This window comes from Thamnophis sirtalis, unplaced genomic scaffold (assembly GCF_051295495.1).
Source record: "Thamnophis sirtalis isolate CommonGarterSnake01/CBP01778 unplaced genomic scaffold, rThaSir2_p1.2 scaffold_2, whole genome shotgun sequence".
In the NCBI taxonomy this organism is placed as follows: Eukaryota; Metazoa; Chordata; class Lepidosauria; order Squamata; family Natricidae; genus Thamnophis; species Thamnophis sirtalis.
In genome coordinates this window covers 1324988-1335893 of record NW_028261382.1, presented here as the reverse complement: position 1 = coordinate 1335893, position 10906 = coordinate 1324988, and the positions used below count along the sequence as shown (strand labels likewise).

The 10906-nt window shown below is 47.0% G+C and overlaps 1 protein-coding gene across 3 annotated transcripts; it reads right to left on the bottom strand.

Annotated features, from left to right (window-relative positions):
• Positions 1-10160, bottom strand: BNIP2 (BCL2 interacting protein 2). Of its 3 annotated transcripts, none has more exons than XM_087703970.1 (11): positions 10025-10160; positions 8297-8583; positions 7613-7671; positions 6236-6403; positions 5010-5186; positions 4790-4892; positions 4023-4154; positions 3745-3831; positions 3556-3654; positions 2991-3026; positions 1-1438 (listed from the first exon to the last, which is right to left on the bottom strand). In XM_087703970.1, exons 2-11 carry the CDS (start codon positions 8389-8391, stop codon positions 1390-1392), a joined length of 1005 nt encoding a protein of 334 aa, XP_087560096.1. In that variant the 5' UTR covers positions 8392-8583; positions 10025-10160; the 3' UTR covers positions 1-1389. The 3 variants fall into 3 exon arrangements, with proteins under 3 accessions (XP_087560096.1, XP_087560097.1, XP_087560098.1); XM_087703971.1 differs by having other exon boundaries at positions 8297-8580; positions 10025-10068; XM_087703972.1 differs by lacking the exon at positions 2991-3026.
• Positions 10161-10906: the final 746 nt, after the last annotated feature.

Here is a 10906-nt window from a genome sequence, read left to right as displayed (position 1 = left end):
CCCGGTTAAAGCCTTTCTTTATTTAAAAACATTTTATTGACTGGGTTATGAACAGACACACGGGGCAGTATTTCCCCCTCCGTGAACACTGGGAACAAGAAAACGCTGCGTTGCTAACAACAGGCACAAATCTTAAATACAAATTGAAAATAAGAGCGATGATGCCCAAGCTTTCCAAAAACCTTTTAACATTTCTGCTACAATCCACGATGGCTTTGTTGATTACCCCGCTAGGAATTAGTGCATCCGACACATCCGACTGAGAAGGCCACTCTTAAAAGCAGCCATTAAAATAGGCAAAACATGCAACACAAACACGCAGTTACACACAGAGACTCCTTTTTTTAAAATAAAAAAAGTGCATAAAGTGAAGCTAGTGCTGGTGGAAAGTGCCGTTTCAAGAGCCTTGCTTTCCAAAGTATGAAATCACCACCTAACATTGTTCTTCCACCTTGGCGTCGCACGCGGGGTGGGCTTGAGAGCAGCCTCCGTAGGCTAAGCTGTCCTTGTCCCTACACTTTCTCTACTCCTTGAGTGCCACATCCTGATACCATATCCTGCAACTCCCCTGCACATTGTGGTAAGTTAAGGCCCATCAGAAGCTGGACTGAGATCTCCTCCATGGTAGACAGGAGAAGACCGGCTGGGAGGCCACCAACATTCGGCTCTGGAATGTCGCCCAAATTCCCAAATAAATCACTCCCTGGGCATCCAGAGCTAGACAGCCTCCACCAGCCCCAACATTCGAACAGAAGTCGTATTCTCAATTCCCGGATTTTTCTGTTCAGAGGCGAGGGAGCTGAAACCTCAACGTTTCAACACAGAAGGTCTTGGACTGAATCGAGTTTGTGCTGAGGACACCCAACTCCAAGGTGAAGAAGCACAGTGGAAATAGCAAAAGGATCTTGCCAGCGTAGCAGATAACCAAAGTTACATTTCTCTCTTCTTTAGCCAAGAAGCATTTCCCCATAATATAAGAAATTCTCATGCATTTTATTCCTAAATAAACAACAACCGCCGTCAGCAGGCTAGTGCGTCTCAAGAGGTTTTTCTCAGATGAAAATTATAAAATATGCGTTGAAGAGTCATAAAAATATATATATATATATTATCTCTCCCCTTAACGTTGAAGCATATATAAATACTCACTGAATAAGCATCGCGATATAACAACGGCTGCCCCTCCTAGGGTGCCTTTGTGACACGGCCGCGTGAAAGTTATAATAAAGGCAACTACGAAGTGTCGGCATCCCCCAGGACTGCGAACCACCACTCGGCAGTGCCTCATTCAACAGGCCAAGTCCAGACGCAGAAGTCTTCTTCAGGACCTCGGATCTCCCAGCGTGTTCTTCACTCTCGGCTTGAATTCAGAAATACTTTTCTTTTTTTTTACTGTTCAGACTTCTGCTCCTGTTTCCCATTAAGTTCTTGATCAATTCTGCTCATCGGAGAAAGAAGAAAAAATATGTCGTATTTTGCAAATGTTTGCATGGAGAGGGGGGGGAAAAAAAGAAACGTTATCGTTCAGCAATTGCAGTGAAACAAGAAATACACGTTAAAGCAGGAAGTTTCCTACAGACTTGAACGGTGACAGTTAACAGGGAAATGAAACTGACTGGGCAACTTTTCCTCTGCGTTGGGTCAGGTGCGAACAACCGGATTCAGACGTGCAGAGTTCAAACTAATTACTTCAATTTCTTCTGCATACAATACAGGAATTTCCCAGGTCTGGCAGCCTAACCTCTGGGTTAGATCAGGTCCCAAGGGACTGGAGGAGTTGGCCATAACCCTTTTGAAGATGGGGTCGGCTAAATGCTAAATTTGCAATATTCTGAGCCGTCCCTCCAAAGGAGAAAAAAAAGGGGGGAATTTGAAGCAATTATATATAAAACCAGCACTTTCTGGATCAAATGGATTTGTTAATCAGCCACAGCCCATGAGCGCAGTAGATTTGAGAGCGCGGTCAAAATATATTTATGAATATATTCATTAGCAAGCCACTCTTGTTAAAAGCCCCATCAGAAATATTCCGCATGCATTGAAAAATCGGGGGGGGAGAGGAGGGGAAAGGGGGGGGGGTTGCAAACACAAAGAGCACAACGTGGAAAAAAAAGAAGTAATTCCGTCAGCTTTGAAGATAGATGAGCAAAGGAAGACGGAGTCACAACCACCTTCAGCCTAAAATTAAGGGTGTTTTTTTACAGCCACGGCTGCCCAATTTGGACAATTTGCAGTTCCCCGCCTGAAGGGTAAGTGTTAATATAGGTAATCCTCGACTTACAACTGTTCATTTAGAGACCGTTCAAAGTGAGTTACAAGCTCTTTTTTTCACTCTTACGGCCACTGCGGCCTCCCCGTGGTCATGTGATCAGAATCTGGACCCTTGACAACTGACAGTCGCGGTGTCCCAGGGTCACACGATCCCCTTTTGAGAGCAAAGTCAATGGATAAGCCGGATTGGTTTAACGACGATGTTTAACGTAGTCTGATTTAATAACTGCAGTGATTTCCTTAAACGGAAGCAGGGAATGCCGTACAATGGGGCGAAGCCCACTTAAGGGTTGACTCAGCCTTCCATTCTTCTGAGGTGGGTGAAATGGGGACCCAGACTGTTGTTGGGGGCGATATGCTGACTCTGTAAACCGCTTAGAGAGGGCTGAAAGCCCTATGAAGCGGTATATAAGTCTAACTGCTATTGCTATTAACCAATGTTCTCGCTGAGCAAGAAAAATTTGGGGCTCCGTTGAGGTCGTAAGTCGAGGACCACCCGCCAAGACTCAGCTTTGGGGGATTTCTTAATTGTTCTTGGAAAGAAGCAGCGGTGTGAGCAGCCCAGCAGGAGCCTCAGGAACCGTGCGAGCTCTTGGCGAGGGCGAGCTCCCATCCCCACGTGCCGCGTGCATTCCAGCCAGCCGCCTCCCTCCCCAAAGCCAGCCCAGAGCGGAAGGAGGCGAGAAGACAGGCAAGTCCTGATCAAGAAGTGCAGATACCTTTGGAGTTTCTTTTTACATTTTTCTTCTTCATACCTTAGTAGGGAAAATTCAGTTTTAGTACAGCCGGTGCAGGTTTCCAGACTCGCCAAACCCAAGCCAACCTAAGCATTCCCAGCACCGATGTATAAGAACAACGATAAGCAAAAGAAGGGTTTTTTTTTTTAATTTTTCCCTCCACAGGAGGGACTACTGTGTGTCTCCCTCCAACGTTCAGAGCGACTGGGCATCTCTGAGGCTCCGTCCCATTCTGGGAAGGGGGATTAGGATCCCTGGAAGGAATTAGGCTCAGACTTGGTTAGAAAGAACGGACTCGGAGCCTCCGTAACAATCCCTGAAGGCAACTGGAATCCCTTGGCAGGGATCTGGGCAGGGCAGGTTGACTTCTTCTGAGAAAGCGCCCAAGAGCGCCAGCCATTCATTTGGATTTTAACAACCAACTCCTGGGGAGGAGCCGGTGGTCCCTGCCACTCTATCCCAACTCCTCGGAGGGGAGCCCTTCGGGCCTAGACCTCCAGGCGCTCTGGGGGACCGAGGGATACAAAAGAAAGAAAGGGGGACCTACTGTTTTATGCATTCGGGGATGTTCACGCTGTCCATGGGGACGAGCTCTGCCAGCTCTGCCAAAGTAAAGACGTATCTGATTTTTTGGCTGAATTTTGAGCTGAAAGAGACAGGAGGGAAACCGTCACCGCTACAGCGCTAACCGATGCGTAGCTTAATGAAGAAAGGGATAAAATGTGGTGTCCGTTACCTAATAAACGGCTTTGTGATTGCCAGAAGTGTTCTGATGAACCAGGAAGGATGGACTATTATTAAGGACTTCAGGTTTTTCCTTAACCTAAGGTCAATAAAAGCAACGCAGGGTTTGGCAACGGAAGGCAACACCCCTCTTCCCAAAAAATTATGCGGTGTTTCCAGTCGCATATGAGACAGAGCCCCTTCCCCAATTCCCACCCCACCCCCCTTTAAAGAACTCTGTATTGCTCTTCCAGCCTCTTCCGGCATCCGCCTCCCACTATTTAATCTTACCTCCTATCGATTTGCTGGTAACACTTCCTGAGCCATCCTAAGCTGGGCATTCTCCGCCGGGTGGTCGCCCCGTTGAGATAAACAATCATATAGCTCTCCGCTATTAATAATTCTAGGGAGCCGATAATGTATCTGTGGGAAGCAAAAGAGGAACAGCTGAAGTGGCAGCTTGATTCACACGAAGACCAGACAATACAGGTAGTGTTCGATTTACAACCACAAGGGAGACCAACATTTCTGTTATGAAGTGAGGCAGTGGTTAAGTGAGTTTGGCCGGCGTTTTACAATTTCTCTGGGGGGGGTCAAGAGAAGCTCCCGATCCCAATTTGATCCCTTACTCATCTTTAAAAACTCTTCAGATGGGGGAATCCGATCCCAGTGGTGTTCTGCACACCAAGAACCGTGGCTTGATCTCTAGCATCTCCTGGAAGAAGGACGATGGGCCATAGCAATAGCAATAGCAGTTAGACTTATATACCGCTTCAGAGGCCTTTCAGCCCTCTCTAAGCGGTTTACAGAGAGTCAGCATATTGCCCCCAACAATCTGGGTCCTCATTTTACCCACCTCGGAAGGATGGAAGGCTGAGTCAACCCTGAGCCGGTGAGATTTGAACCGCTGACCTGCTGATCTAGCAGTAGCCTGCAGTGCTGCATTTAACCACTGCGCCATCCCACCCAGCTCCTCCAACAACCATCCTTCCAGGTTAAGATGGATCCAAATCAAACTCCACAGGGAAGCAGGGTTACCTGTTTGCTCCATCACTTACTTAAACAGATTATCCATTAAGTATCGGTAGTTTGGTTGATTACTTTCTGGCATGAAGCAAACCGCAAAGACAATAATTGCATTTAGCCCATCCCCGTAATAGCCTAGGGAGAGAGGGGGGGGGAAAAACAGCAATCACAATGATGCTTTTTCTTCAAGGCTTCCCGCGGTTGCAGAGAGCCAGCGTGGTGGTGAACCAAGGATTGTAAGTCAGCACTCACCTCCGTGACTAATTACTTTCTTGTAGGGCTCAATGGCCTTCATATCTACTCGGTGACCCTGGTCACCAATCTGGTACATTCGCCATCGCCGTGCCTCCTCCTTCTCTTCCGATGCCGTGTATTCCAGCAGGGAGCCCTTCCGAGCAGCATCGGTGCTTTTCTGCTTTGGAAGGTCGTCTGGCCACCAGGGAAACACAGAGGATTGGAAGCGGCGTTACATTACCAGACCTAGAATTTCCCAGCTTCAGCAAGTTTTAAGATCTGTGGACTCCAAACTCCCAGAATTCCCCAGGCCTCACGGAAGGGTTGGCCAGTTAAGTGTTTCGGAGTGACAGGCTCGTGTTCTGAAGGGTCAACATTCACTTACGAAAAATGAACGAGGACTTAAGCAGTTACTGAGCAGAATGATTTTAAAGTCGGGACACATGGGAGTATCAAGTTACCCTCTTCTTTGAAAACATGAAATCTCTTGCAGGTTTTTAAAATCAATGTACGTGAGTCTCATTCTGATTAGTTTTCTCTACATCGGAGTTGCTCTCCACAAAGAGTAATCAGCATTTAAGTTTGACACGCCCGAATTCCAGAAACAAGGCCTTTTTGCAAAACATATTCAGAGTATTTAGGGTGGTGAAGACGCGTACTGAACACTCTTTGAGAAGTTGGCAAATCTGGATGGCTGTCCCTTCCACTATCATTTCCCCACTGATTGTTACGTTTGGTGCAAAATCATTGTCACTGCCCTGATTTGCAGCAGTCATGCAAATAGACAAATCTTTCAATCAAAGCTATGCCTGATATTAAGGGGGGGGGGGTTTGTCACTAGCGAGGACTAAATCATCCTCCTGGTTTTGTAACAGGGGTTTCAGTCGTGCAAGCCTTACCACAGAGGCGGGGGAAACTACTTCAGCAAGTTAGTAGTTTGTTTCCGAGGACAGAAGGCTGTGTTAAGGGAAACTATCCTTCCAGGGAAACGCAGACAGCGGCATTAAAAAGAGAAGAGATAGAAACCTTATTTCAATGACACACAACTCAATCCGCCTCTTGCCCACAGTAAAAAAAAAAGAAAGCCAAGCATTGGTGGAGTGGTGGACTCTGCACCCCCAGTTTCAACGCATGTGAAACATGCACACAAAGGAGCAGGCTTAGTGACAGCAGCCGAGAGGGAACACACCTAAGGATAAAACTTAGTTGCTGGGGGGTTTTTTCCCTTAAAAAAAAAGTCTTACCTTCCCACTCAAACTCATTATTGCTGTTCTCCGAGGGGGTGTCTATATCATCCAAGTCAATATCTCCACTTGCCTCTAAGCCGGATAAAATGGACTCTTCACTCTGATCCAAAGTCAAGTTTATATTTGGAGCTATTAGTTTCTTCTTAACTTTGTTGCCATTAATTTCTAATAGGTTGAAAGGTAAGGGGAAGATAACAAGTAATTGCACGATAAATGTCAAAGCTAGAAAAAGAAGCCTCAAAACTAGAAAATAGACTATTTAACAGAAGGGAGATGGATAGAAATTACTTTACTTGGGATAGGGCTAATGACTTTACTTTACCTTACTTAAAAGTAGGGCTAATTGTTGAAAGCCCGTTGAACATAAGCATGTTACAATCTTTATTTACTTTTTAAAAGGGAGATCAAACGGGCACCTCACTCAGCAAAGAAATTAATTATATACTCAACAGTTCTAGAATTAAATACACGACCGTTTCTATTCTGTTTGAAATGAGTTTTGACATTTCCGCAGAGCTCATATATGCAACTTTAGTCATTCTAATAAAGTGAACACACTCTTTCATTAAAAAAACCCCTCTCTTTATTCTGTGTCCCTTATGATGCAGCAGAAGCAAGTGCAATGTTTTGAATTCCCAATGCTATTGGTCTTCAACACTCCAGTTCCATCTTGATTGAAATGTTCCGGCCTTATCAAAGATAGCCTGATTTCAAGCCATTTCATAATCGTGATAGTCAATTTCAAGATTAGACCATTCTTGGGAAGGCTGTCTCAGTCTAATCCAAGGTAGGAAAACCTTTGAGAGCAGGGGTGTCCAACTTTGGCCACATTAGAGATGGACCAACTCCTAGAATTCTCCAGCCAGCTGAAGTTCACAAGTCTTAAAGTGGCCTAGGTTAGATGCCCCTGCTCTATAGAAAACGGTATTTGAAAGCTGGAGAATTGCAACATCAACATGTTTTGCTCACTTCTGGAATACTGGAATTAGCCAGGGGAGTTAGCACACAAAACAAAATCTGAAGTGGAACGTCTGAATATATCAAGTGATCCACCAGAGTTTTTTTATTCTTACTGGATCAGTTTCAAGCCTGTGAGATGAAGCAGCATATATGTCATATTTTTAATTTTTTTAAAAAAATATCTTGACAGTGGCAGATAAGATGTTGACTTCCGCCCAGAGATGGGAAGGCCTGGAAAAAAAAATGGAAAAATTGGGAAATAAACAGGGGAGAGGGGGTTAATGGCTTTGGAAAAAACCTGTTTTTTCCCCAATTTTTCTGGGGGTTTTTCCAAGCCTTCTCATCTCTACTTCTGCCTCAGCTGCCTTAGCCCCAAGGCCAAGTTCACGATATCTTGCAGATGGATGCACTTACCGGAATGGTCTCCTCTTTCAGCTGGCCCAGCTTCCATATGGTCATCTTCGGGCAAAGGTCTGGAACAGAGAGCAGACATTAAACGTAGTCAAGATCAGAGTTGCTTCCTTTCCCATTTCCTTTCTGTAACACTAAAGAGTCACAATAGCTCACGAGTAATTTGGTTCCAAGTGAACGGCACAACTATTTCCAGAGTCCAGACCCCTTGTGAGTCCTGTTGTATCAGGAGATGAGGCACTAACATGAACACCTCAGGACTGCACAAAAGTCCAACCTGTCCCTGTTGACATCTGCACACCTTCTCCACCCTTGCTGCATAAACAGCCTCCCATCATGGTCTGTGAAAGACACCTTTGCTAATCAGGACAGCTACTACCATTAGCATGTAAGTAACTCATTGCAATAGCTTGCATTACTTTTCATCATCACACCTTGTGTAAGAATCTGCTCCAGTTTCCTAGGCAAGGGGATTTTTTGTACATTGTGAAGTGATCTCCAAGCTTCCCCAGACCACAAAGATTAGCCTAGGCTCACGTTGTGCGCTTACAATCCAGCCAAACTCCTTGAATGCCCCTGACAAATGCATCTTCTGAAAACCTTGCCCCGAGGCTACACTGCAAATTACACAATCACTGACATCATCTTCCAACAACAGCGAAACAAAACAAGTTGGCTGTGCCTTACCTGGGAAAGTCTTCGTCCTGCCACTCCTCCTTAACGTCCACTCCTTCCATCCTCAGCTTTGCCTCGAGGGCTGACGCAGCCCCGTCTTGATCCATATTGTTGGGGGAGATGTGGGGAACTGCAAAATATGTTTCCGTTGAAGAGGTGCTTAATCAGGGCAGGAGTGACTTCCTAGGATACCCGAATTTAGCATCTGAGTTAATCCACAGAAGAAACTGGGGCGGTGCATTTATGCCAAAGCAGCAGCAATTTTTCCATTTCTGCTGAAATATTCCTCAACCGACCTGCTGCAATTGATGCGAGAGAGAGAGAGAGAGAGAAACTTATACAATTGGGGCACCACGTGGCAGCAAATCCTGAACTGCTCCTATAAATGGGAGAGTTAACCATTCCTGAAAGGGGTGGGGAATGTTTTCCACCTTGTGCAAACCCATCGCCTGCTCATTACAATATTTCTCTTAGGAAAAGCTAGGGGAGAACACTTATTTATATATTTAGCCTATGACGAGAACATGGCAGCAGAGAAACAAGCATAAACACACAAGCCACGTAATTTATGTATAAAACTTCTAAGGGGCAGGGCAGTGGCCTCGTAACTGGATGTCCAGTTCAGCTATCCGGGTGATCAGCTTCCTGCAGATCTTCTAAGGAACCAGAGAACGCACGTTGTCGTGGGCAGTCTTGCACAATAAGTTTAATAATTGGCATATCAGCATCACAATCGCAAGAAGGGGGATCTTTCCAGTCTCACCAGGGCAGAGACGCTCCTTCCTGTATCACGCCTAATTCTGTTCAATTTCGCCCAGACCAAGTGAGACAGGTCAAACCGAAGGGATTTGCTAGAGGAATAGTGAAAACTTTGGAAGAATAGTAAGAAGAACAGTGGTAGGAGAGAGAATCAGTTTTGGGCGTATCCAGCAACGGCTACAGGGCAGCTTTAAAAGGATATTAATCATCGTCCTTTGAAAGTGAGTTTTCTGCCTACTCAAGGCCCAGAGGAAGCAAAACTTGAGTAATCCCACTTCCCATCAGAAGGGAGAAGCAGGAAGCCAAGCGGCAGATTTCAATACAGCTCCACCCAGGAGGGCTGCAGTTATTGTAGGAGTCAAGCCAGCCAAATTCTGGCCACGGGGATGCTGCCACGGCCGTAAGTGTGAAAAACGGTTCTAAGTCCCGTTTTTTCAGTGCTGCTGCAACTTAAAAAGGTCACTAAATGAACTTTCGTTAAGTCCAGGGCTGCCTGTAAGGCTATATAGAGCAAAGGGCTCCAATCTTGGCGCCTTTTAAGACTTGTGGACTTCAACTCCCAGAATTCCCCAGCATAACAAAGTTGGAACCCCGCCCATGCTGTCACTCCAAGAAGCCCCTGCCCAATCATATTCAGAGGGACCCAAATGAACCAATCAGGGCCCCAATCGCGGCCCCGCCCCCGAAAGGGCTGGCCCCGCCCTCCTCCGATACCGACCGGGGAGAGGGGGCTTTGACGACGACCTGAGGCCGAATTACGAGCAGCTGTAAGAACAAATAAGGGGTTTTTTCGCCCCCTCAGGGCCCCACCCATCAAGAAAGAAAACAGCACAGGCTCCCTGCAGGTAGAAATCTAGCTGGCCAAGGTTCGTGGGGGGGGGAGCAAGGGAGAGGCGGAGGATCACCTCCCCGCCCTTTTCTCCTCTCCGAGACCCCCGCCTCCCATAATAATCCCTCACCGGCCCTGAAGAAAGGCCTCACCTCAGCGCGGTGACTCTCTAGCTCACAGCCGGCCGGAACGACCCCTCCCGAAGGTGGCGACCCTGCCCCGGAAGGACACGTGAGCAAACAGGAAGCAGGACGCAGCCCTCCCCCCCCTCCGCCTTTCCTCAGGAAACGGAGCGGGCCGCTATTTTGCGCCTGCGCACTGCGAGGCGGCTGGAAGGGCGCGGTAGGGAGTGGCCGAGAGCGCCTGCGCCGAGCGGTGCTCGCCTCCCAGCGGCTAATCCCCTGCGGGTAAATTGCGCATGCGTTTAAATCGAAGCTTCGTCTCCTGAGCCGGGCAGTGGGAGTGGTGTACAAGGTGGTGGGCGTGGCTTATGCAAATATAACCATTAGGGTTTCTGCAGCGGCGGGCGCCAGGTTGCAAATGGGCAAGGAGGGAGGGTGTTAATTTAAAAAGATTGCGCGACCATGCAATCTTTGCAGAAGATGATGGCTTATAATTGCGGAACAAGTGGCTGTCTGCACGCATTGCTTGGGAATCCCTGGCCTGATTCACACAGCGCGCTTCAATATCAAACTTGCCTAGCCCGTATTTGTCGGGTCAGTCAAGTCTTTTTAAGGCCACCCGCACGGAACATAAAAAGCGCCCAAGAGATCTCCCTGCAGTCACTCAAAAGCAGCACATCAGGTATACTGCCCCTGCAGCTGGAGGCTCCATTACTCCGCTCCATGGAGGACTTTTGCTTCTTATGACCTAAAACTCTTGTCTATAACTCAAAAGAGGTCTCTGACCTTTGCTTCAATTTGATGTGGTCGTAGCGGGAACGGGAAGGTCCTTTTTGTCTGTTGAGGCTCGTGCATGCATTCAACCTGAAAGTCACATTTGGAAAGCGAGATTTATTTACAACAATTCCTTGT